General features: G+C 42.8%; 1 protein-coding gene across 2 annotated transcripts; it reads left to right on the forward strand.

The window, feature by feature from the left end:
- Positions 1-26,922, forward strand: ppih (peptidylprolyl isomerase H (cyclophilin H)). Of its 2 annotated transcripts, none has more exons than XM_052039290.1 (9): positions 1-104; positions 11,230-11,294; positions 11,399-11,422; positions 12,361-12,405; positions 20,064-20,106; positions 22,158-22,250; positions 22,390-22,477; positions 23,057-23,097; positions 26,269-26,922. In XM_052039290.1, the coding sequence occupies exons 1-9, from the start codon at positions 39-41 to the stop codon at positions 26,335-26,337; spliced, it is 534 nt and encodes a 177-aa protein (XP_051895250.1). In that variant the 5' UTR covers positions 1-38; the 3' UTR covers positions 26,338-26,922. The 2 variants fall into 2 exon arrangements, with proteins under 2 accessions (XP_051895250.1, XP_051895251.1); XM_052039291.1 differs by having other exon boundaries at positions 97-227.
- Positions 26,923-27,295: the final 373 nt, after the last annotated feature.

Here is a 27,295-nt window from a genome sequence, read left to right on the forward strand (position 1 = left end):
CGGTCCCGCCCCCTTTCCCTGCACACGCCGGCGGCGACATGGCGGCTCCTCTGTTCAACCCCAACAACCCGGTGGTGTTCTTCGACATCACCATCGGCGGCCAGGTGAGGGGCTGAGCGGCCCGGCCCGGCCCGGCCCTCCTGCTGGGGTGGAGCGGACCCCGGTCCCGGGCCGCTGGGAGTGCGGTCGGAGGGGGCGGGGGGGCTCGGCAGCTCCCGGCGCTGCGGGTAAACGCGGGCTGAGGGCGGAATGTGGGGGGGGGAGGGGTGGGGGGGGGGAGGGGGGGGGAGGAGGGGGTAGAGGGGGGGGAGGGGAGGGGGGGAGGGGGTAGAGGGGTGGGGAGGAGGGGGGGAGGGGGTAGAGGGGTGGGGAGGAGGGGGGGAGGGGGTAGAGGGGTGGGGAGGAGGGGAGGGGGTGGAGGGGAGGGGGTAGAGGGGGGTAGAGGGGTGGGGAGGAGGGGGTAGAGGGGTGGGGAGGAGGGGAGGGGGAGGAGGGGGTGGAGGGGAGGAGGGGGTAGAGGGGTGGAGGAGGGGAGGGGGTAGAGGGGTGGGGAGGAGGGGGGGAGGGGGTAGGGGGGAGGGGTAGAGGGGTGGGGAGGAGGGGGGGAGGGGGTAGGGGGAGGGGAGGGGAGGAGGGGGTAAGAGGGGAGGGGAGGAGGGGGTAAGAGGGGAGGGGAGGAGGGGGTAAGAGGGGAGGGGAGGAGGGGAGGGGGTAGAGGGGTGGGGAGGAGGGGGGGAGGGGGTAGAGGGGTGGGGAGGAGGGGAGGGGGTAGAGGGGAGGAGGGGAGGGGGTAGAGGGGGGAAGGGGAGGGGAGGAGGGGGTAGAGGGGTGGGGAGGAGGGGAGGGGGTGGAGGGGAGGAGGGGGTAGAGGGGTGGAGGAGGGGAGGGGGTAGAGGGGTGGGGAGGAGGGGGGGAGGGGGTAGGGGGAGGGGTAGAGGGGTGGGGAGGAGGGGGGGAGGGGGTAGGGGGAGGGGAGGGGAGGAGGGGGTAGAGGGGGGAAGGGGAGGGGAGGAGGGGGTAGAGGGGAGGGGAGGAGGGGGTAGAGGGGTGGGGAGGAGGGGAGGGGGTAGAGGGGTGGGGAGGAGGGAAGGGGGTAGAGGGGTGGGGAGGGGGAGGAGGGGGTAGAGGGGGGAAGGGGAGGGGAGGAGGGGGTAGAGGGGTGGGGAGGAGGGGAGGGGGTAGAGGGGAGGAGGGGGTGGGGAGGGGAGGAGGGGGTAGAGGGGTGGGGGGAGGAGGGGGTAGAGGGGTGGGGAGGGGAGGAGGGGGTAGAGGGGTGGGGGGAGGAGGGGGTAGAGGGGTGGGGAGGAGGGGAGGGGGTAGAGGGGTGGGGAGGAGGGGAGGGGGTAGAGGGGTGGGGAGGAGGGGAGGGGGGTAGAGGGGTGGGGAGGAGGGGAGGGGGTAGAGGGGTGAGGAGGGGAGGGGGTAGAGGGCTGGCGTATAGCGGGGAGGAGGGGTAGAGGGCTGGGGTGTGGGCGAAGGAGGGGGTAGTGGGGTGTCGGGGAGGAGGGGTAGAGGGGGGGAGGGGGGGTAGAGGGGTGGGGAGGGGTAGAGGTGTAGGGGAGGAGGGGGTAGAGGGGTGGGATGTAGGGGAGGAGGGGGTAGAGGGGTGGGATGTAGGGGGGAGGAGGGGTAGAAGGGTGGGGTGTGGGGGAGGAGGGGTAGAAGGGTGGGGGTGTGGGGGGTAGAGGGGTGGGGTGTCAGGGGGAGGAGGGGGTGGAGGGGTAGGGGGTAGCAGTGTTGGGGGAGGAGGGGGTAGAGGGGTGGGATGTTGGGGGGAGGCGGTGAGGAGGACATAATATCCAGGACATAATATCATGACTGGTTGTCAATCCTTTATCCTAAACGTTAATGCTTCCTCCACTAGTAACTGTGGCTGCTGTATGAACCAGCTGCAAAATGCATTGTAGTCACTCACCAAGGCTACTTTGGTATCAGCCAACCCTGGTATGTGTACCACAACAAAAAGACGTGGAAAGCAGTCATGTGGGATTTTCATCAGCTGCAGGTTGCCCTCCAGGTCAAACACCACTCTGACCTATAAACATATCACCATGAAATCCTGGAATTTCTGAGCTCATAGAGTTGTTAGAATACCTTCACCTTGCTTGCAGCTGTTCGAGAATGTGGATAACCACAATATTCTCAAGGATAGCTGGTGATGAACAGCAATTTCTTGCCAGCGAATGATGCACTAATTTCTGCAGAGTATTCAGAAATGCTCCAGGGTAAACATTTTTGTTAAATCTTTATTTGATTTGGTAACTAATCTTGCATTGATATCCTCTGGTTTTGCTCATTCCTACAAATGGAAATGGTTCAATTCAGTTCATCAAGGCTTTTATAATTTAACAAGCATTATTTCATACAATCATTGAATGGTTACATTACCAAAAGGTGATTCAGCCCATTATGTCCAGCCCTACTCTTTACCACTCGTTCTCCTGACACCACACCCTCCCTTCCCCAGCTCCTCTTCTGTAACCTTGTCAATTATTTTTCCTAGCCATATATTTATATAGTTAGTACTTCAAGGTGCAGTACAACCTGTTTCTACCATATCTACAGGCAGTGCATTTCATACACCAACTGCAGGTGTGTAAAAAGCTTCCTCATTTTCCTCAGTTCATTTTTTAATTCTTTTCTCCTTTATACCTGTTTTCTCCACCTGCTCTGCTACTTCCAATAGTTTCTGCACCCACATCCTCAGGTCCTTCTGTTTCTGCACCTCCTTTGCCTTTCCTCATTTTTCCTAGCAAACTACATCACCCCACATTTCTTTGCATAAAATGCCATCTGTCACTTGTCCACCAGAGTGCTTTCATTCTGCTGCAGTTTATTACCATCTTCTTTGCTGTTCACAATGCTGCCAAGTTTTGTGTCATCCACAAATTTAGAAATTATGGTTGCATCCCCAGGTCAAGAGCATTAATATAGAACACAAGTCTAGCTCATTAATAGAATTCAAAAAACACCTCTAAGACTGATCCCTGGGGAATATCACTATTCACTCTCCTCCAGAACCATTCACATAACTCTCTGTAGAGCCTGAAGGAAAAGAGATCCGGCATATCAAGCTTTTCCATTTATTTCTCATACCATCCTTGTGAAGCTTTTTTGCACCCTCTTCAATGCCTCCCTATCCTTCTGATAAAGTCATAGAAATTTGCTGCACAGAAGGAGGCTTTTCAACCCCTCGTGTCTATGCCACGACTCTCAGTCCAAATGTAATTTAACCAAGATTAGTTGCGGTTCAGTAGGTGGCTGTTCGTTACTCCTACTCTGTTTATTGGCTTGAAGTTAGCTACCCATTCTGCTACTTATTCCCTGACTCTGCTTGCCCTGACCACCTTCATGAATTTGGTGGCATCTTTTTGAAGGCCCTTGGAAATACAGATAATCTACATTACTGCATTATCCTCTACATTCTCTGTTAAAACATTATCAAGAATTTTTAAAGTGTAGGGTTCCACTAATGTTTTATATAAAAATTAAGTAGCCACTATCCAACATTTCTGATCAGCATCTGAAAAGACAGATTAACATGTAAAGTGAAATTACAATGCTAACTCAGCATTTGTTCCATTATGAAGAAAAGGCTGTTGGCTGGAATAAATTGATCATAGCCTATGTGCCAAAAGAGATGTACAGCATAGGAACAGGCCCTTCAGCTCACCGTGTCATGCTGACCCTCAAGTACCTATCGATACTACTCCCATTTTGCCACTACTTGGTCTGTGGCTTTCTTTGCCTTTTTGGATGATGCTTGGTCATCCCACTTCCTGAAAGCCTTGGTCTTAGTTGCCATGTAGGTCGCCTTTAATTTTAGACTGCATGAATTCCATCTCATCAAGTGATCACTATCTCATTTCCTTCGTGGCATCTCATGGATGCACTTTAAATCTGGCTAAGCCAACATTCATCTACTTGCCAAGAGAAAATAATCAAATAATTTGGCTTTGTCCATTATTCCCTCTTGAACACGACTGTGCAACTTTAGCCTGACAAAGCTGCAAGCTCATCAGGCGCTTCTGAAAAGCAAGCTTAGTGAAACAACTAATTTTCAATAGGCAGCTCTTCTGGAGCTGAAAGCTGCTCCTGTTCACTGGTTTTATGTGAGTGCATTAACTGATATTCAGAAAAGTCATATATTAAACTGTGGACCGGGGTGGTTTTATTCCGTTAAGTATTCATTTTATCACAAGCTCAACAAACCTTCCACTGCAGTGCTTATGGTCAGTTGTGCGATACAGCGGGAGCCTTTATAATGAAGTGTTCACTCTACCACAACTCGCCCTTCACCCCTACTAATAGACTCTGTGACACGCATGAATCAAGGTATATGTGAATGGGCAAGAAGATGAACTCAATGTAGAGGATCATCTGTGAGCTTACTGAATGGTAGATCAAACGTGAGAGGGTGTGTGACCTATTTCTGCTCTTTCTCGACTTGTCAATCTGCATTTCAGGTGGTAGGTTGGCATCAAGTTTCCATTCCAATTCCATGGACTCCCACAGCTGACTTGACCACACTTCCTCCCTCCTTCTCGGGACTCCATTCCCCAGTTTGTGTGGCTCTGTCACATATGTCCTGGTAATGTCACTTCCAAACCAATGCTTCTGATGTTTGCTCCTTTTTCTGTAAATGTATTTTCTCTCCCCCATAATTGGCAGGGTCCTCATCCACATCTGTACCACTTCCTCCATTTCTCCTCTCACCCTATTTCTTTGCGTTCCCTTGTCTTTGACTTCCACCCCAGTCTGTACATTCAACAGATCATCCTCTGTCATTTCCATTTTACAACTTTCCAGGCACAATATTGAATTTAACAGTTTCAGATTACCAGCCATTCTATTTCTCCCCCTCTCTCTCCCCCCACCAATAATTTCACATTTAATTCATCCACTATTGACACCCTCCTGTCCTACCTCTTGTCATTCAATCACCTTTGCTACCCTCTTTCAGCTGCCATTGCTGTTCACATCTTTTCTTGTTTCCATTCTATTGCAGACCTTCCCATTTGCTCTCTCTGCTTCCACCTTTCTCTGCAACTTAAAACTATTAATAACTTGTCCAAATTGCCATGAAAATTCCTTTACAGTTTACAGTTCCCCCCGCCACATTTACTGCCTGGCCCACTGCATATTATTTAGTTTTTATTCTTGCTATTTATCATTTTGTACAGGGAAGACTGAACCCATTGTCTGATCCCCTTAACGAAATTTAATCCACAGCTACCTTGGCAACAGCCTAACTCTGAACCTCTATTTAAAAATAGGAGAGGGGGAAAATGGGACTCTACAGACCAAATCACCTGACATCAGTGGTAGGGAAAATGCCAGGGCACAAATGAATAATAACAGAATTGGCAAAGTCCACATGGATTTATTAAAGGTAAATCATGCTTGAAAAATCTCTTCACTTTTTGAGCTTATAACTAGAAGAATAGTTGAAGCAAAACAAGTGAATATGCTGTGTTTGGATTTTCACAAGCCCTTTGATGCTACGTGTGCTTATTAAACAAAATTGTAGCTCATGAGCTGGGGTTAATATACTGGCATGAATTGAGTATTTGTTAATGGACAGAAAATAGAGTAGGAATAAATGGATCATTTTCAGGTTGGGAGGCTATGAATAGTGGTGTGCTGCAGGGATCAGCACTGGGCGCCAGCTGTTCACAGTCTGTATAATGATTTGGATGAGGGGACAGGCTAGTTGAATGGGCTATGACATGGCAGCTAGAATAATAACTTGAAAAAATCTGAGATTATCCACTTCGGTAGAAAAGTTTAAAAAAGCAAATTTTTAAAAGGTGAGAGATTGAGAGGTGTTGGTGTCACAGGGTCTTGGGTGTCTTTGCACACAAATCATTGAAAGCTCACAAGCAATCACGAAGGCAAATGATACATTGGCCTTCATTGAAAGAGGATTTGAGTACAAGAGTAAAGTTGTCTTGTTGCAATTATATGGTGCACTGCTGAGACTATATCTGCAATATTATGTGCAGATGTGGTCTCAATACATAAGGAAGGAGATGCTTGCAACAAAGGGCCACCAGATTAATTGCAGTCACTCGGGTAGGGTGGGAGCGGTTTGTCAATTAAGGAGCAAATGTTCCCCAGTTTAGAGGCAATCTGTCCAAATGGCCTTCCGCTGCTTTTATTTCATATCTTCTTGTTCATCTTTAATTCTAAATCGAGCTTCAGACCACATTCTCATTAATTTGGACAAAACTTAGCTGCACTTATCCTAACTCATGCTAAGTCTTGTTCATTCATCGTCCTGTGCTCACTGATATCCACTGGCTTTTAGTTAAACATTCCTTGCTTTCGTCTCCCACTGTCCTTGCACCTCCGTCTCCGTAATCTACTCCAATCGTTACTACTACAATTCTGGTTTCTTGATCATCCCCATATTCGATGACTCAATCAATGGTGGCCACACCGTCAGCTGTTAAGACCCCAATCTCTGGCATTCTCTTGCGGAAGCTGTCTTTCCTCCAAATCTAATATCCCTTCATGAACCTGGGTATAGGTTTCTATTTGGCGCAGAACTCAGAACATGCAAACATAAGAAATAGAAGCAGAAGTAAGCTATTTGACCTTTCATGCCTGCTCTGCCATTCAATAAAATCATCGTTGATCTTTTACCTTGGCATCGCTTTCCTGCACTTATCCAATGATCCACAGAAATGCCACAAAATCTGCTGATATCTGTCTTGCATACACTCAGTGACTAAGCATCCATTGCCCTCTTAAGTAGAAAATTCAGTATATGCTGGGTGAAGAAATTACTTCTCATCTCAGTGCTGAATGGATGACCCTCTTATTTTAAGGTTCTAGACACCCCAAGCCAGGGGAACAATTATCCCTCCATCTACTCAGTCAAGCTCCATTAGATTCCTTTGTTTCAAAGTGAATATCTCTCAATCTTCTAAACTCAAGGCAATATAGTCTAGTCAATGTCTCCTCGTAGATCAACCCATTCTCTCCTCTTTCATCCCCCACCCCTCACTCTCCCAAATCCAGGGATTAATCTAGTGACCAATAAAAGACATTCCTTTATTAAACTATGCTGTATTTTTACTTTAGAGATTGAGTTCCACAATCCTCAGTGGTGTACAAAGGGATTGGTGCTGGAATCCTTACTGTATACTATATACATTAACAATTTGGATGTGAATATAGAAGTAAGCTCACAAATGACATGAAAATTGACAGCGTTTTTGAATATCTTTGGCTATAGGGTGATATTGATGAGTTGGTGAGATGGACAGAGCAATGTAGATGAATTTATTCCTGATAAGTGGGAAAGGATGCACTTTGGAAGGACTAATAAAGGCAGAGTATGCACAGGGAGTGGAAACAGGGGCTGGAGAGAGTGTAGAAGGAATTCACCAGGACGTTGCCTGGGAGGGAGAGCTTCAGGAATGACAGGAAACAAGTAGTCTGGTTTTGTTTTCCTTGGAGTGGAGGAGGCTGGAGGGGGAACATCAGAGTGATGTGTAGAATTATGAGGTGCATAGATAAGGTAGGTAGTGGGAAAATTTTCCCCACAGCAGAGGGCCTAGTTTACAGGAAGGGATAGGAAGTTTGGAGGGGATCTGAGGAATATTTTTCACCCAGAGGGTGGTTGGAATATGGAACGCACTGCCTGAGTGGGTGATGGAGGCAGAGACTCTCGACAATTAAGTATCTAAACGAGCACTTGAATCACCAAGGCACAGAAAGCTACGGACCAAGTGCTGTAAATGGGATTAGTAAAATCTGGACAATGACGGGCAAGTGCATGGGTTGAAGGTCCTGTTTCTGTGCAGTATCACTCTTACTCCAAAGAGAATCACATTAATGCTGATGCTGGTATATTGCTTTCTTAAGAATTTCTGCAAACATTAACTGTCGTGTTTTATAATTGGTTAATGCGTATCTGCTTCCAATCCGGATATGCTAACAGCATATTTTGAAATTCACTCCTTTCCTATTTTTGAGTACAAATTAAGTAGGAAACAAGTAAGTAACTATCAGGTAGCAAACTGTTAAAAATTTAATGCTTCTGAAAATTCAACATTATAGGTGAGAAAGAACACTGCTTAATGAACATTGAGGGTTTCTAGAAAAGGGATCAAAAGATTCTCTATGATTCTAAAGATTTAGCAATGTCTTAAGGTTATATTAGATTCTCTGAGTGAGATTTTTGTTTTAGTTCATTGTGTCCTTGTCCCGAAGTAGACCTTCAACATAATGGGAGGAGGATTACTGAGTGTCATTATTCAGGCAGTTTGCAGAAAGCTGAATTGCCTGAAATTAAATATGGTGAAATATTTTAGAGGGTAGGATTTACTCTAAGCTGGGCACTGGTCTAACTTTTACTTCTAATTATATGTACAGTATTAATCAGCTACACATTTGTGTTCGACTATTTCATTGTGTTTATTCAGATGGTTCATGCAGTGTTCTGTGCCAGTTCCAACTGTTTGGAATGTTGTCTGTTTTTATATGAATGGAGTTTCCAACAGTTACCATCAACAGAGAAGATTTTAAAAAATCATCTGATAACTTTACAGTTGAACGGAATGAGCATTTAATAGCCCAAGTAGACTTCTTAAGTCTTTGTAATTTGAATGTACGTTGAACAATTTCAGCTCCACTATTGGTCAGATTTATTGTGATTATTTTGAATCCACAATAATTTTAATTGGAAGTGATTTACTTGAAGGCCAGTATTATAAAAGTATGCACATGATTCAATTAAGTTGCAGTTTTCATATTAGGGAGCGTGAATTGAAATAAAAAAAATGAGATTTCTTCATTTTATTGGTTGGTAATTGTTTCTTCCAAAACAAATAATCTAGTCAAGTTAGGAGAGTATTTTAATGATCAGGATAATTGCTTCAGTGGGGATTGTCCCAGTCCACTGGTCAGAAGGTGGAACAACTCAAAACTCATCCAAAGTGCAGGGGTTAGTAATCTCATCCAATTTTGAGACAAACTGTGCTATTCTAATTACTGGATTTCTGTAAGCATTGCCTTGCAGCAACTCATAAATTCTAAACTTGTACAAATGTTACTAGGTGAACTCCTTTTGAGGTTGATGGTGGGATTGGGTAGATAGAGATGCTTATTTGAATTCCTGGGTGGGTATTACCTTTACACTTTCTCATCGTGTGATCTTCTTGTTCTGGGAACTAAAACATTAAACCTTCGAAATTATGTCAGTATTTTATGAATCCGTCAAACTTTCAGGGAATCCCTCATACAAACAATTGAATAGTGATAATTTTAAGAATAGATGTGAGCCTGGGGCCTCATAAACATTTGATTTTTTTGTTTGAAAAGATTCCTAATTGTATTTTAATCCTTGGTTCGCTCAATGTAGAGGAGACTAGTGTAATTACCATGAGTCTTCTGAATAAGTTTGTTCAATGTTTTTGCCAGTGCTTTACCCCTTGTTGGTATTCTGGTGGGGGATGAAATCTCAGCGACCATTTCCTGTGTCCAAATAGGAATCATTGTGGGTGGGTGGCAAGCTACGTGTCGCAGACTTGGAGAATGACTATGTAAGCTCATTCTTCATTTCAATCTGAATTCAAAAAAGGCTTCATAAGTGTATTGCTGCCATAACCCCAAAGTAGTTCTGTGCAGATAACCTTATTAGTTTGTAGAAGATGCAGGAGGTGTGAAATAAGTGCCAATTATTTACTCACATCACTGCTTCAGTGAAATGTTAGGCAAATATGTTGAGGCAGTCCATGGAAAGTCCTATAACTATAGTCTTGGGGGAGAGAGCCTGCAGTGCACTGTGGTTCTGCTTTAGGAATTATAAAATAATACAGACTCCATAGCACAATATATGGAAGTAATTATAAAACATTGATGTTGTAGAAGGAGGCCATTTAACCCATTGTGTCTGTGGCATCCAAGATAGATTTACCCTGCGCTTGAACCGTCCTCATCTCTCCGCTCATCCTCCTACCAGTTACTTTAAATCTTTGCCCCTGGTTTTTGATTCCTTGGTTAAGGGAAATAGATCTTTATATTTACTCTATCTAGGCCCTTCATAATTTCTGACACCTCAGTCAAGTCTTCCCTCAGCCCCTTTTGTTCCAAAGGAAATAATCCCAGTTTATTCCTCATAGCTAAAATTCCCGGTTCTGGCAGCTGTTTCAGCGCCCTCTTCAGCGCTGTCACATTTTTCCTGCATTGTTGTGGCAAGTACTACACACAATATTCCAGCTGTAATAAGGTAGTGAGTGTGGTGTGTGTGCCTCTTAAGAACGTTCCCATAGTTTATGCTGATGCTAGAATCTTACTACTTTGTACCACAGGAAACTCAGAAATGTAGAAAAACTGGAACAAGAGTAGGCCAGTTGGCTCTTTGTGCCTGCCCCACCGTTCAGTACGATTGCAGCTCATCCTCTATGTCAGTGCTTTTTCCTGATCTCTCCCCATCCCCATGATGCCTAAAATTTATCAACATCCCTTCTTGCTTATGTTCAGCAACTTGGCCTCTGTAGCCTTCTGTAGTAAAATATTCCAGAATGGAGCATTTCCCATCATTTGAGTGAAGAAATTTCTCTTTATCTCACTTTAAGAATCTTGCATCATGTTTTGTGACTCTGACACCTGGGTCCAAGCAGCTGGGGATATATCCTCTCTGCATCCAACCTGTCAGACCTTGTCAGACTTCTGTAGGTTTCAGTGGAATCTCCTCTCATTCTTCAAAAGTTTAGTGAATGCAGGCCAAGTCAGCCTGATCTTTCCTCATATAACAGAGCAGCTATCCTAGCGATCAGTCTGGTGAACCTTTGTTGCATTCCCTCACCCCTTTCTACAGAAGGAAAACAACAATTTCTCACAGAATTCCAAGTCTGATTTCACCAAGGCCCTGCAGTGAGCCATCCTTGCTCTTGTACTCAACATCTCTTGCAGTGAAGCCCACCATACCACTTATCACCTTAACCACTTGCGCACCTGCACATTTGCTTTCAGTAACTAATGTATAAAGAGACCTAGATCCTTTTGTACATTAACATTTTCGAATCTAACATTTAAATAATACCCTGCATCAATCATATCAAAGTTCACTTGGGCTGGCAATCCCAAGGTAATATCCTGGATTTTTTGGCATTTCAAAACTCTACATTTTTGTTAGTTAACTCACAGAAACCTCCTTGGAAATGACCGTAACTGTGTTAGAAAATTGTACAAATGAACCTTTTTGTTCTGTAACAGGAAGTAGGCCGGATGAAGATTGAACTGTTTGCTGATGTTGTGCCCAGGGTAGCAGAGAACATCAGGTAAGATGCCGTTAAACTAGCTGCTGTATTTCACTTCCATATTCCATAAAATAACTTTAAATCATTGTTATGTTAATGCTAATTCTATTTTTTCTCTATTTTAGGCAGTTCTGTACTGGAGAATTCAGGTCAGTACAAGTCTTTGTTGCATGTGCAGTATTTGGTCATGGTTTGATGCTCTCACTACACCACAGTACAATGCAATTCCTTGCTCAGGTGAAGCTTACAGCACAAATTTCATTGCACTCTGGTGTATATGACAAAAACTAACCTGAATCTAGTTTACAAACCAGTGATCCCAGTAACACAAAGGTTTTCAGCAAATGAGCTGACTTTTTCCCCTTTAAATCAAAGGTGAGAAGTGGCTAGATCATATTTCCTTCAATGGACTAAAGACTCACTGGTTACATACGTATTATCTCGCTTTCTTTCCTGAAATTGCTCATGTCTGTCCTTGGGTGAACCAAATTACCGGGTTCTATTCTCTACTGCAAAGATCACATAAAGGTGCTTTCAGGGAAGTGTGGTCAATAGTCAAAGACCAAGCTGATTGATTTTGGTGTTCTACTATTGCTATCTCCCACCCCACCCAAGGTTGCTGAAATCAGTTGACAGATCACCAAATATTACACAGAGTGCAGATCGCTATGTACAAGAACAGAATTGATTTATTTCACTGAGTCTGTCCTGTCTTAGTAGCAATGAAAGTCACCATTGAAATCTTATTTTCCCTGCCCTCTTAGTAATTCTTAACCTCGTGCAGATCACAGAATAACTGAGAAATCCCACAGTTATGGATTTAATAGTGGAATTCTTATTCACCTGTTGCTGAGAGGAACATGGGCTATGCACCAGCAGCTTTTCCTAGAATGGTCTGGCTGACTGCGTCTTATCTGCTAAGTGCATTTATTTAGTGGCTTGTTGCAGCCCCTAATGATTTTGGAATGGAGTTACTTTAAATTAAGTTGGATTCACAGACTTCAAGATTAACACCATGTTCGTTTCAAGAACCTGGAACCTACTAGCTCCATAGATTAAAAGTGATTTTTTTTTGTTGTCTCTTCAGGAAGGATGGCGTTCCTGTAGGTTACAAGGGAAGTACATTCCACAGGTATGATATGGCATTTTAAATCCCAGCGTTGGATTTTGTGTTTTGATGTTGTCTTGTGACTAGAGATCAGAATCAATCACCACTCCATTAGAACTTGGATCCCTCCCAAGGAAAAATTAGGTAAATATTGTAAGACTTGGGATTTAATGAACTTTTTGACACTGGATCTATTTCCTGTAACACTGGCCAAACTTTGGTCAGACCACAATAAACACCTTGTGCCACTCCGGGTGCAGCAGCTAGCATTGTTGGCTCAGAGCTCAGGGATGGGTTCAATCCTAACATGGATGCTGTCTGTATAGAACTAGTATGTTCTCTCTGTGGCCACGTAGGTTTCTCTTAGCTGCTCAAATTTCCTCCCACATCCCAAACATGTGGTGATTGGCCACTAAGTTGCCCCTTGGGGTTAATGGTGACAAGAAAACAATCACTTGATACACACACAAGGAAAACAAAACATAAGCAGCAGAATGAGGATGTTCGGATACCGAATGTTAGGATAGGGGATGAGGTCTACACGAACATGTCTAAGATAGTAGGTAGCGAAGATAGTAAGAAGGATGGACAGGTAGAAAGTCAGGATAATCTGCTGATCAATAGAGGTACAATAAAATCAATAGCAGATACCAGTCTAAAACATACTATATTTAAATGCACGTAGCATCAGGAATAAGGTAGATGACCTAGTGGCACAACTACAGGTTAATAATATGACATCGTTGCAATCACTGAGTCGTGGCTTCATGATGGATGTGATTGGGAACTGAATGTCAAGGGGTATACAGTATATAGGAAGGATAGGAGGGTAGGCAGAGGGGGAGGTGTGGCCATGATGGTTAGTAGCGATATAAAATCAATAGAAAGGAAGTACATTGGGTCAGAGGAGGTGGAATCCTTATGGGTGGAGCTGAGAAATAGCAAGGGTAAAAGAACAATAATAGCAGTCATTTATAGGCCCCCAAACAGCAGTCAGGAAGTGGACCATAAGTTGCAGATTGAGATAGAAAAAGCATGTCAGAGTGACAATGTGAAGATAATTATGGGGGATTTTAACATGAAGGTGGACTGGGAAATGCAGCAAGGTGGTAGTACTCAGGAGAGTGAGTTTGTGGAATGTCTAAGGGATGTTTTTCTGGAGCAACTTATTGAGGAGCCCACCAGGGGATCGGCTGTTTGGATTGGGTACTGTGTAGTGAGCCCGAGGTGATTAGGGAACTAAAGGTAAAGGAACCACTGGGAACAAGTGATCACAATATGATTGAGTTTAGTTTCAAGTTTGAGAAGGAGAAGCTGATAACTGGTGTATCGATATTTCAGTGGAATAAGGGAAATTACAAAGGTATGAGAGATGAGTTGGCCCAAATTGATTGGAGGAGTAAGTTAGCTGAAGGGACGGCAGAGGAAAAATGGAAGAAATTTCTACAGGAAATAAGGACAATGCAGGACAGATATATTCCAAGAAAAAAGAAGATTTTGAATGGAAAAAAGGCACAGATGTGGATAACGAGGGAGGTGAAGGATAAAATAAAAGCAAAAGGGGCGGCGTACAAAGTAGCAAAAATTAGTGGGAAAACAGAAGATTGGAACGATTTTAAAAATCTGCAGAGAGAAACTAAGAAGGTCATTAGGAAAGCAAAGATGAGTTACGAAAGGAAGCTGGCGGACAACATTCGGAAGGATTCTAAGAGTTTTTTTAAATACATAAGGAATAAAAGAGAGACACGGGTTGACATAGGACCAATTGATAACGGTGCAGGAGGTATTATAATGGATGATAGTGAGATGGCAAGGGAATTGAATGAATATTTTGCATCGGTCTTCACCGTGGAGGACATAAGCAATGTGCCCATTAGTCAGGAGTCTCACGAATTGGAGCTGAGTTCAATTGAGATTAATAGGGAGAAGGTGCTTGGAAAACTAAAGGGGCTTAAGGCTGATAAGTCTCCCGGACCGGATGAGGTGCATCCCCGGGTTCTGAAGGAGGTGGCTGTGGAGATAGCGGAGGCGTTGGCGATTATTTTTCAGGAATCGATAGATTCTGGCATGGTTCCGGAGGACTGGAGGGTAGCGAATGTAGTTCCGTTGTATAAGAAAGGTGGGAGGCAGCACAAAGGCAATTACAGACCTATTAGTCTGATGTCAGTGGTGGGAAAATTATTGGAGTCTATCCTCAAGGAGGAGGTTACCGAATACCTAGAGGCGCAAGGCAAGATAGGACCTAGTCAACATGGTTTTGTGAAGGGGAGGTCCTGTCTGACCAACCTATTGGAGTTTTTTGAAGAAATCACAGGTAGGGTGGATAAGGGAGAGGCGGTAGATGTTGTGTATTTAGACTTTCAAAAGGCCTTCGATAAGGTGCCTCACAAGAGACTGATTAATAAGATGAGAGGTCATGGAATTATGGGCAGGGTAGCAAAATGGGTGGAGAATTGGCTGGTTGGCAGGAAGCAAAGGGTGAAATAAAAGGATCTCGTTCTAGTTGGTTACCGGTTACTAGTGGTGTGCCGCAAGGGTCGGTGTTGGGGCCTCTCCTTTTTACCTTGTACATCAATGATTTGGATGATGGAATAAATGGTTGTGTGGCTAAGTTTGCGGATGACACCAAGATAAGTGGAGGAGTAGGGAGCATAGAGGAAATAGAAAGAATGCAGAGGGACCTAGACAGTTTAGGAGAATGGGCAAGGAAATGGCAGATGAGATTCAATGTTGAGAAATGTGCAGTTGTACACTTTGGAAGTAGAAATAAGCGGGTAGATTATTATCTAGAAGGAGAGAAGATTGATAGTGCGGTAGTACAAAGGGACTTGGGGGTACTCGTACAAGATACCTTAAAAGTTAACCACCAGGTTGGATCGGTGGTTAAGAAAGCGAATGCTATGTTGGCATTCATCTCGAGAGGTATAGTGTATAAAAGTAAGGACGTGTTGATGAGGCTCTACGCGGCGCTAGTGAGGCCTCATTTGGAATACTGTGCGCAGTTTTGGGCCCCGCATCTTAGGAAGGATGTGCTGACGTTGGAGAGGGTTCAGAGGAGATTTACGAGAATGATTCCAGGAATGAAAGGGCTTAAGTATGATGAGCGTTTGTCGGCTCTTGGACTGTACTCGCTGGAGTACAGAAGGATGAGAGGGGACCTCGTAGCGACATTTAAAATGTTGACAGGTAAGGATAGAGTAGATGTGGCTAGGCTGTTTCCCTTGGTGGGCGTGTCCAGGACCAGAGGGCACAATCTTAGAATTAGAGGGTACAGTTTCAAGACAGAGATGAGGAGAAGTTTCTTTACCCAGAGGGTGGTGAAATTGTGGAACTCCTTGCCACGCACAGCAGTGGAGGCCAGATCAGTGGGGGTATTCAAGGAGGAGATAGACAGATATCTAAATAGTCAGGGTATCAAGGGATATGGGGATAAGGCTGGCAAATGGGATTAGAATAGTTTTTTTTTCTCTCTCTCTTTTTTCCCACCCCATTTCTTTTTCCCTTTTCCTTGGAGCAGACTCGATGGGCCGAATGGCCTGCTTCTGCTCCCTTATCTTGTGATCTTGTGAATCTTGAACAGGGTCCTCACTCCTGAATAGCAGGGATGGGCTGGGAGATGTTGCTTATTGAAAGGAGTAATCATTGAATCATATAGCTCAGAACAATTTACTGAGGCCGTACCTGCTCTTTATGGGGCAATCCTTTCAGTCCCATTCCTCTTTCCCTGTGGCCTGCAAGCTTTTATTTCCCCTTCAAGTGCTTATTCAGTTTCCATTTTGAAAGTCCTGATTGACTTTTTTTTATCCCCCCACTATTGTTACCAGATGGGTGGGCCAGGGCATAATCACTGTCTGATTTTTTTTTAAATAAAAGCCTTTTTCCTCATGTCCTTGAATCCCTTCATCGTTTGTCCATCACTTGAATCAGGGGCAATAATCTACTAGAGGAAATCAGTGGGTCGAGCAGCATCTGTGGGGGTTCGGGGTAAGAATTGTCGAAACCCTGTATCAGGACTTTTGACCAAAACATCAGCAATTCTTTTCCCCCTCTCAAGGATGCTATTGACCGCTGAGTTCCTCCAGTAGATTGTTTGCTCCTGATTCCAGCATCTGTAATCTCGTGTCTACTTTGAATCTGTGTCCTCTGTTCCTCAAATCTTTCACTTCTGGGAAAGGGCATCGCCCTTTACCCTACTTAATCCCCTCGAGATCTTGAGCCCCTCCAACAAATCTTTCAATTTTACTTGCTGCAAGCAGCATATTCCCAGCTTCTCCAGTCCAAACCTTGTAGCTGGAACTCCTTATCCCAAAGCAAAATCAGATCTCAAGCATTTGTTCCAGTATTTTTCTGCAGGCTCACCATGATTTTTTTTCCATGCTAAATAATTCATGAGGAACAAAGGCACAGCTGTGTTTTCTTTATCAGTTGTACCTTTACCATGGTTTTGTTCTACAAAACAAAAATCAGTGCTGTGTTCAAGCTTCATTCAGCTTGTTGGAGATCCTCGTTTGGGTGTTTGGCTTGTAATCATCACCATGTCAACTCCGGAGCTAAAAAAATTCAACGTATTCACCAATTTATCGAGCTATGTGAATGGCTGGCATCAACGTGTGTAGAATTTGTATTTAAGCATCATTTTGATTTCTTGCTTGTCCATTGACCTTGTTCATCCATTTATAACTTCTAACAAAAGCAGTTTTTTTTTGTCTTTTTAGTCACAGATTTGCATAGAACAGGCCCTTTGGCCATTGCCTGACCATCAATCCCACTTGCCTGCATTAATTCCACATTCTTCTGTGTCCTGCTCATTCAAGGACCTGTCCAGGTGCCTCTTAAGTGTCCTTGACTCCTCCACCACCTCTGTAGCTCAGTTCAGATACCAGCTACACTTTGTGTGAAAAACGTACCCTTTAAACCCTCTCCATTTCACCTTAACCTATCCCTCTAGTTCTAGACACCCCTACCATGGGAAATAGATGCTGGCTATCTACCTTATCTATGCTTCTCATAATTTTGCATACCTCTATCATGTCACCTCTCCAGCTCCTTTGCTGTAGGGAAAACAGACCCAGCCTATCCAGTCTCTCCTTGTAACTCAAGCTCTCCACTGCATGCAACATGCTTGTGGCCTAGATAGTGTTTTGTACCACTAACATGACATCCCAACTGTTATACTCAGTGCCTCAGCCGATGAAGGCAAACATGCCATATACCTCCCTCACCACCCTGTCTACCTTTGTTCCCATTTTCAGGGAATTGTGTACTTGTACCTCAAGGTGTCTCTGTTCAATAGCACTCCCCTGGGCCCTGCCCTTCACTCTTTATGTCCTACCCTGGTTTAACTTCCCAAAATGTATCATTTTGCACTTGTCAGAATTAAAAATCCATCAATCAGTCCCTTGCCCAATTTCCTAGTTGAACTAGATCCCTTTGTAAACTTAGACAACCTTCTTCACTGTCCACTATACCATTAATTTTGGTGTCAACTGCAAACTTACTAATCGTGCACCAACATTCTCATCCAAATGGGATGACGAACAACAGGGACCCAGTACCGATCCCTGCAGCCCACCACTGGTCACAATCCTCCACTCCACCCTCTGCCACTTACACCAAGCCAATTTTGTATCCATTTGTCTAGCTCACCCTGGATCCCATGTGTCCTAACCTTCTGGACCAGCCTACCATGCAGGACCTTGTCAAAGACCTTGCTAAAGTCCATGTAGACAACATCAACCACCCTACTGCCTTCGATCTTCATGGTCACCTCCTCAAAATAAAACTCAATCAAATTCATGAGACGTGCCTTCCTATGCGTCATCATGCTGACTGTACCTAATCAGTCCTTGCCTTTCCGAATGGCAGTAACTCCTGTCCCTCGGAATCCCTTCCAACAACTTTCCCACCACTGATGTAAGCCTATCCCTGCTGCCCTTCTGAAATAAAGGCACAACATTAGCTATCCTCCAGCATTATGGTACCTCACCTGTGGCTAATGAAGATACAAAAATCTCTGCCAGGGTCCCAGCAACCTCCTCTCTTGCTTTCCATAACATCCTAGGGTACACTTGCTCAGGCCCCAGGGATTTATCCATCTTGTGTTTCAAGGCTCCAGCACCACCTCCTTTATTATAATGTGATGAGCTCCAGGATATCGCTGTTCCCTGCCCCGAACTTATTAGCTCCCATGTTCTTCTCCACAGTAAACACAGACCAAGTAAATGTGACCAAGTAATCTTTCTTTCTTTTTCAATCTTTTTATTAGTTTTCAAATTAATACTGATTGATAAATAGCATCAATATTTATACATGTAATACAAAGAGATCAGGATAACAATCATAGCATATATAATCATAAAGAACAATAAAAAATAAAAAAAATCTGTAGACCCAACAATCTCTTAGTAAATGAATATAATATAAAAGAAAGGAAAGAAAAAGATTTATTATATAAATTTAAAAAACCCAAATCAATAAAAAAAATTATAAACAATATAAACTAAACAAAAAAAACTTTTCAAAAGAAAAACAAACAACAAAAAAAAGGGAAAATAAAAACTGGGCTAAGATTTCTCAGTAGAAACAGAGCAATATTATGTCGTCAAGTCCGTTCTCCAAGTTGGAAAGTTATTGAAAGGGGATCTACATCATGTGAAAATATTGAATAAGTGGACTCCAAATATCTTCAAATTTAAGCGAAGGATCAACAGTACCACTCCTAATTTTTCCAAGTTTAAACATGGTATAGTTTGAGAGCAAGTAATCTAAAGCACTAAAATTCTCTATATCACAGTTTTAATAGTCTCCTAATGGTTTAAAATGCCCAAAGGTGATGGAAACACATACTTTGAATGGGATTTTGTTGTTTGGGAGATAACAGAGAAAAGGTAATACCGCACTCTGCCCCACTTCAATCATGTAGGAAATTCTGCCTTGTTTTATAAATTAAGAATATTCTGTTTTAGAATATTTGTACGTGTTCATTTCAAACATTTTTGTTACAAAATGAGATGTGTAGAATATTTTGTCAGCAACAGAAAAATCTGCAAATGGTCAGCTGGGCATCTGAGAGCAATAAACAGGCTAATGTTCCCCTTTGTCAGAATTGAAACAGTATTACAGGTGAATATTATTTAAGAGAAACAGGTATACGTTCCTTTTTAATAGCACTCTCTCCTATCACCTAATGTCTGCATTGCTTCAGCCATTTAACTGTTTTTTCTTTTAAGTGCTTTGCAGGTTATTCTCTAACAACAGCTTGTATTTATATAGCTTTAATGTAGCAATAAGGCAGTCCAAGATGATCTAGAGGCCCAGTGGAAAAAACAATCTGAAAGGTAGTCTGTTTTAAAGTCATAATGAAATGAGGAAGGGACTTGAGGGAGGAAAAAAGCTGCATTATTTTCTTTATGCTCCCTATGTTCTGTTCAGTTCTGAATCCTGTTCTCCAATAATTCATTCCACCTGAAACATTTTCTTATCTTTGCTGAAAACGGGTACCAACTGACTGGCTAAGTAATTCCAGTATTTCTGTTTGATTTCCAGCATTTGCAATTATTTTTGTTTGCCTCACATTCGATTAAATTTTGACTACATTCGTGAGTATTTCTAACAGTGTTTCTGTAAAGCAGCAGTATCTTTGAACCATTGTATTCCTTCATTAGTGCAATTCTTTCTTTCAGAGTAATCAAGGATTTCATGATACAAGGAGGAGACTTTGTAAATGTGAGTAATTCATTGTAGTTATTACTTCAGCAATAGTCATGTTTATTGTGCTTTAAATATTACATTTAATTGCCGGCTCACATCAAGGATCTGGCTGGTTTTCCATTTCATTGTATTATTTGAAGTATGCTCTTGCTTGTCCCAAAATGAGGCTAGAAAATCAGATGAAATGAAGTATTGGACCTGGTCTGTATAACTCAATTCTGAACCAGCAATTATCAGTATAAGTGGAGGGAACAAGGAGAAGTGTTTTCCATTCAAAATCCTTCCCGTTGTGGTAAACAGTGCCAGAAGGATTGTGTCGCCAGAGGGACTTGTTTTATTTGCACGAATATCTTCACATTCAGTTCATCTCCCCTGACGTGCTGTAGTGGCATTACAAATGAAGGGATGTGCACGAAAAAGATTGTTCTGCTCAAATAACTGACATGAACAATGACTTAAAACCAGCATGGTAACAGCTCTGTAGCCTAAAGACGTTGTGGTGTAGACTAGAGCTGCAGATTCCCCATGTGCTCTCTATTAACTTGTCCGCTGTACCTCTCAGACTGTCTAAATTCTTGTCCTTTCCTGTGAGGTTTCCCCAGGATGTCTCCCGCAGTTTCTCATCAAACATTAAGGTTCAAACAAATGTTATATTTAAGGTGCAACACTTCCACAAAAATGTGTTTGCCGTGGTGTTTTATCTTGTACCAGGTCCCATCTACCCTTCACCCATGTGCTTGCTAACTGATTCTCTCCCATTTAAGCAACAGTGTGATTTTAAATTTCTCATCCTCTTCAAATCACTCATGGCCTTGCCCCTTCTTGTCTCTAAGGTATTGGTATGTCTCAAATTCTGCTGTTTCTAATTGGTCCATCAGTGGTTGCCATGTCTGGACCCTGTGCTATCTACCTGTGCTGCCAACTTCAGGGAACTTTAGATTTTTTTTATACCAAGATCCCTTTGGTCCTCAATACTCTCTAAAGCCCTGTCATTCATGGTGTATATCCTATCCTTACTTGAGCCCCAAAATGCATCACCTCACACTTACCAAGATTAAATTCTGTCTGCCATTATCCTGCCCAGCTTCCCAGCTGAACAACATCATCCTGTAGCCTAAGACTACCCTTCTCTCTAGCAACACCACCACCGATTTTCGTATCATCTGCAAACATACTAATCATACCTACTACATAGACATCTACGCTGTTAATGTATACAACAAATAGCAATGATCCCAGCATTGATCCCTGTGGTAGATTGCTGGTTACAGGATACCTCAGAGGTGGGAAGCCTGAGATGTCTCTTTGGAATAGGGTCCATTTGTGCAATGTTGGGGTAAAAACAGTAGCAGGAGGTAAGGACAGCACAGGCTTCCTACCTGCACCAGATCAAGAGCATGAAAGTAACCATTGTGTTGCAGAATTGATAAGATTGCTTTTCGCTGATAGCAGTATAATTGCAAAGATAATTACTGACACTTTGATCACTTTGCACTAAAATGGACTTTTTTTTTGTTCTAATCGTGTTCTTTCTTGTAAAAATTGTGTTTGATTTATGTTTTTCTCGTGAATGCTGCTTATATGATGCTTGTGCCAGTGATGTAGTTTTTCATTGCACCTGTGCGCACATGTACTTGTGCATATGACAATAAACTCGACTTTGAATGTCTGAAATGCATAAATGTATAACCTTGTGCCTAGTTTAGGGTATTCATGATCATTAGTAATGGTCTATTAGCCAGAAGTGGCCCAATTTGATCAGATTTGCTGTATTTATTTCTGTTGTTAAGTATCACGCAGAAATCTGTTATAAGGAGGAGTGTTAAATGCATGAAAGCCCAGTGTGTTTGCATGTACACAATTAGAAAAAAAGTCAGGCTTCATCCTCAGTGTTTGTTGTGGTTGTTGTAGCACTTCCCATAGACGTGGCATTCTATTCCACTAAAATTTCTAGGTCAGAGTGAATTTAATTTTTACAAAAATGCACATTTCCTTCTTTGTGTTTGCTGATCCTTTATTTTTCTGTCTACATTATCATAGTAACGCTGGCATCATCTTGCCCACAGGGAGATGGAACTGGTGTATGTAGCATTTACAGAGGGCCATTTGCGGATGAAAACTTTAAAATAAAACACAATGTCCCTGGTCTGTTGTCCATGGTAAGAGAGCCTCATGTTATTTGTGTAACATTTCAAACATTCATTCCAACAGAATTTTGTATTTTAAGGAGTAAAACACCAAAGCTACATTGAACTGTTCTATTTAATGTGTATAGTAACTACAGTTCTGTTCTTACAGGCAAACAGTGGCCCAAATACAAATGGTTGCCAGTTCTTTATTACCTGTGCTAAGTGTGATTGGCTCGATGGGAAGCACGTTGTTTTCGGTAAGGAAGCTGTGATATTCCTCTGAATGACACTATCATGGCAGAAGTTGTCCACATAGTTAGAGCCAATACAACAGCAAATTGGTTCACATAATGAGACTCATGATTGGGAATCCTGACTATCTTCTCCTCCTTTATCTGAGGGCATTTATTAACATCCTTAATCCCATCAGGATCTATTCTTGCGCAGCCTTCTGTAGATTCTGTACATTCTTTTTAAAGCATTTAAGTCTGTACTTGAGCATTTTTAACTCTCCTTTTCTTGATGGGATTCCCCATCTGGGGATATGGTTCGGTGGTCAACTCTGTGGCCCATTTTGAGGACCTGCAACTGGTCACCCCTAAGTGTTTTTGGGATGGAGTAGCCTGAGTATGGTTCTCTGTCACTGGTGGGTAGAGCCCAGTAACTACAGAGTGATCAGGGCAGGAATTCTCAGAGTGGGAAAGCTAAAGTCTCTGGTCCTTTACACTGTGGACTTGCTGTGCTATTCTGCCATTCTTGTAAGGTTATAACTAAAGCACTTAAAAATCTATTTAATCTTTTAGCAAACTTTTTTTGAAAGTCTTTTTTTTATCCAGGTAAAATAATTGATGGATTGCTTGTAATGAGGAAAATAGAGGTAAGTAATGATTCATTTTAATATATTTATAGCTGAGAAGCAAGTAATGTAGCTAAGTGAAATGTTTGCTGTGCAAACAGTGTTTAGGTACTATCTGCTGCCAAAGGATGCTGCACTTCAACTAAAAATAAACAACAGGGGTTTTTCAGTGAGAAATGTGTAGGATGATGCAAGGTGATTTAAAAGGACCATTCTTCTCTAGTTCATTAAATATAGGCTGAGCAAAGACTGAGCAAGGTGGGTGCCCTCTGGCAAACTGGGATTAACCACATGTGGATTTTTACACCATGTCTAATGCCCAGACGGAGGTAATATTTTGAGAAGATGGACCTTGGCAAACCTCGACACATTCCTCCTTCACCCTTGCAAATCTTTGAGCTATAATTGCTTGAGTTCTGGCATTTGTACTTGCAATGACTGTGAAGGTAGTAAATGTTTACTGTTACTGCTAAATGACATGACGGTGAAATCTGAAGTTGCCTCTGCAAAGTTAAACGAGCATTTCTGAAAATTGTTTTCAATGATACCTACTAGCCTGCAGGATAATCCATTGCAGTGAACATGGAATCACTGATTCTCTCAGAAGAACATTTTTAAAAAAAAATCCTTGATTTTAAAAATAAAGCAAATTAGTTTTAAAGTTTTACTATTAATTCCTTTAATGTGCTCCACTCTTCATTTCTCTTTTTGTGCAATCATTGAAATGTATATTGTATTTTCATTTTGTTTCCAACTTTCTCTGTCTGCAAATTCTTCGTTTTGTCTGATCAGTCTGCCTGCCCTGTTGCTTGGCACCACTGATTTCCTAACAAGCAGTGCCAATTCAGTGACAGTGGAGGAAATCTCTAAACTAGAGCACATTACGCTGTTGTGGACAGCTCCTCTCAAGGTCCCGCCACCACTGACTGCAAGATCTGGGCCATCATTACAACTTCAGCCATAAACAATTATGTTCCCCAAAAAAATCACAGGATGAGAGAGCAAGTTTTCCTTCATGTATTTGGTCATCCTTTCCTAGAGTCCATATTTTTCAGACTAGCTGTTAACCTGATACACATCTAACACTTCTCTGCCCACACTCTGAATTAACCCTCCATTTTCCTACCATGTCCAGATTGTGCCTTTGCCCAGGTGTCCCATGTATACTTGTGTGACCAGCTGCAAGTAGAGATAACCTGCTACCTTGGAGGCTTTCCCCACCCTGTTTAGAGCTCTGCTACCTCCCTTCCCAAACGAATAGCCTGTGTTGTTGCATGGCAAGATGGCCATTGTCATTAAGTTTTTTCATTGCTGAGATGAAGTGACGTTTAGACTACAAGAGAATTGAGGGTTATGGAGAGCAGGCAGGAGAATGGTGTTGGGGCCAAAACCAAATTCAGCCACAATCTCATTGAACAGTGCAGCAGGCTTGAGAGGTTTTTTTGACCTAGTCCTGTTTTATTTGAAACTAGATAGAAACAGAAGTGACCCCCTTGGGGAAATGCAAGAGTGGTTCAGTTTAGCTTGCAGCTCAACTATATCTGCTGTTTGAAAATAAGCCTGCTTCACTCCACAAGAACAGAAACCTCTCCCTCATACAACCCTGCCCTTCTCCTACAAACCTCCAGTTGTTCCACCCCTACCCATTCTCCCTCTGTTCTTTCCCCCCTCACCATACCCTTGCTGTGCCTGCAGGTCTGCTCTCCATCTCCCCTCCCTGCCCAACTCTGTTCCCCTGATCCTCCCCTCCCCCCCCCCATTCTCCTGGTCCCCAGTGCACCAGTGAACTGTTCACCTTGTTTGATGTGTGTGTCCAGTATTCTACTAATTCAGTCAATGGCCACAGTTAGTGAAATTTATTTGATAAAATGGATGTTCTTAAGCTTTACTGCAAATGGAAAATTGCCATGATAAATTGTGCATTTTTCTTGTGAGCCGTTTTACCTGTTTTTATCTCTGGTTAATATCTGGCCAAGTAGAAATAACTTTGAGGAAAATTTTTTACTTAAAAACCATTCAAGGTTCTAAAAATAAACTTCATATATACTCAGTGGTAGTGGGATGGAATGTTTGTGTGTTCTGCCCTACAGAATAAAACATGAAAAATATTGATTACAGTGGAAAGGTTTAATGTTTCATTGAGTGTTATGTTTGCAACTCATAGTTGAGACTTCAATGATTTATATACAAAGAGGAGCATGTGCCAGAAATTCAAATGGCGCTGTGTCTGTGTGAAGCTGTGAGCACAGTCCTGTGTTTAACTTGAGTGAGGCAGCAAACCTTGCCGTCATTGATCAGTGTATTGGGTGGGTATGTGGACACTGATAAGACCTTTACCCTGAAAGTCACTGAAAACATGAAAGGCACCACTGGAACCTGATTATTCCTCTCCCATTGCTATAGCCACATCTTTGCTTCAGTCTCCACTCGCTCTTTCACAACAATCCTCGCTCAAACTGACCTTAAACTTGGTGGTAACTGTAGAAAGCTTCCTTTTCAGAGTCTCGTGCTCTCCTCCCCACCATCACAAACAACTTTCCTTTTGTGTAGCTGCGTAACATTCAGTCTTTCCCCCCACCCCCCACTTTTGCTCCCAATTGAGAATTTTTCACTGCAAGGAATTGATAGATTTGAAGGATGCAGTTTATCATCCACTTTGGTTGCCTTTGAGAAGGTGGTGATGGGCTTCATTGATCTGCATGGTGAAGGTGCGTGTTGCTGTTGGTAGAGGGTTCTATCCTGTGGTTACAGACACACAGGCCCCTGGGTCAGTGGTACCACAATTTAAAAATTCTCGCTGTTGATTTTCAGTGCCTTTATGAGCTCTCCCTTCCCCACCTCCAAGATATCTGCACTCTAATTCTGGGTCTTGAGCCTCTCCAATTTTCAGTGCTGCACACTATGCTCTGCAGTTCCCAGGCTTCCCCTGGCATCGCAATACACCCATCCCACATGCAGCAGCATAACTTCATTAGACCACTCCCATGTGTCCATCGCTGAATGCTTCCTGATATCCGTTCCATCTGATTGTTGACCTGTCCTGTATACTGCCTCTGATCGCCACACTTAGTTTTGACGTCCTATTTCCACCAATGTGAAAGATTGGATCAGTAAGTTGTGAGGTTATAGAATTATCTTCTATAAGATAATGCATGTCTTTTATCTATTCATTTCCATATCTTCTGCCCACAGAATGTTCCCACTGGCCCCAGCAATAAACCCAAGCTTCCTGTGGTGATTGCACAATGTGGAGAGATGTAGGGTGAACTGATGAGAGAAGGGCACCGGCTCTCCGCCTGACTGACAGAGACCTGCTGTGTAACCTGCATACTTCTCACTTCCCTGTTTGCAGAAACTAGTCCTTTGTTGGTACACATAGCTGATCAGAGGTTTTTACTTGGGCATGTAGATGCTATCCCTCTGAAATGTTGACCCAATCAGAAAGGAGATTTATGTGCTAGGTACATCAGCTAGCTCAAGCCATATTTTTATTAATTTAGTGTAACTACTTGATACCCAGTCTTTATTTAAACCTCATCAGATGTATCTCAACCCACCTAGTTTCAATTAGATACAGGCACATGTTGGCCTTTCTCCTTCCAGGTACAATATTGGGTTAACTTGCGTTTGTGACAAGATTTCAAATCAAAGATTTTGTTTTTTTTTTTGAAGGAGTTTGCTCTCAGTGTCAAAATGTGATAATATCAAATCATAATAGAAGGTGACTTACTGCAGTTGTAATTAACTGTGTTTTAAGTTACAGGTTCAGTTTATTACCTTTTAAGCAGATCTTTTTTTAAGAACTATTGTATGTATTTTGTATGCAAATAAATTTAAAAGCTGTAACTCTTGACTGCAGTATTATTTAGTGGAAGTGACTAGCGCTAATTCACAGGCTGTTTCATTTCATGGAGTCCTTTCTGTGAAGTTTTGTGTCCAAATCCTGTGTGTGTGGACAAGCACCGAAACACTGGATTTTGTTTGTTTGTGGTATTTATTGCAAATGCATCATAGCAGCTGGATTTTCAATTCAAGTTCAGGCAATAACAGCAAGAAAGAGTCTGCCCCAAAATAACTGGGCAGCAGGGTGGGCTGATAAACAAATCAAGTATAAAATATCTTAGATTTATGAGAATGTTGCCAGGACTCGAGGCCCTGAGTTATTGGGAGAGGTTGGGCAAGCTAAGAATTTACTCCTTGGAGTGTAGGAGACTGAGGG

This window comes from Pristis pectinata, chromosome 26 (assembly GCF_009764475.1).
Source record: "Pristis pectinata isolate sPriPec2 chromosome 26, sPriPec2.1.pri, whole genome shotgun sequence".
Taxonomy (NCBI): Eukaryota; Metazoa; Chordata; class Chondrichthyes; order Rhinopristiformes; family Pristidae; genus Pristis; species Pristis pectinata.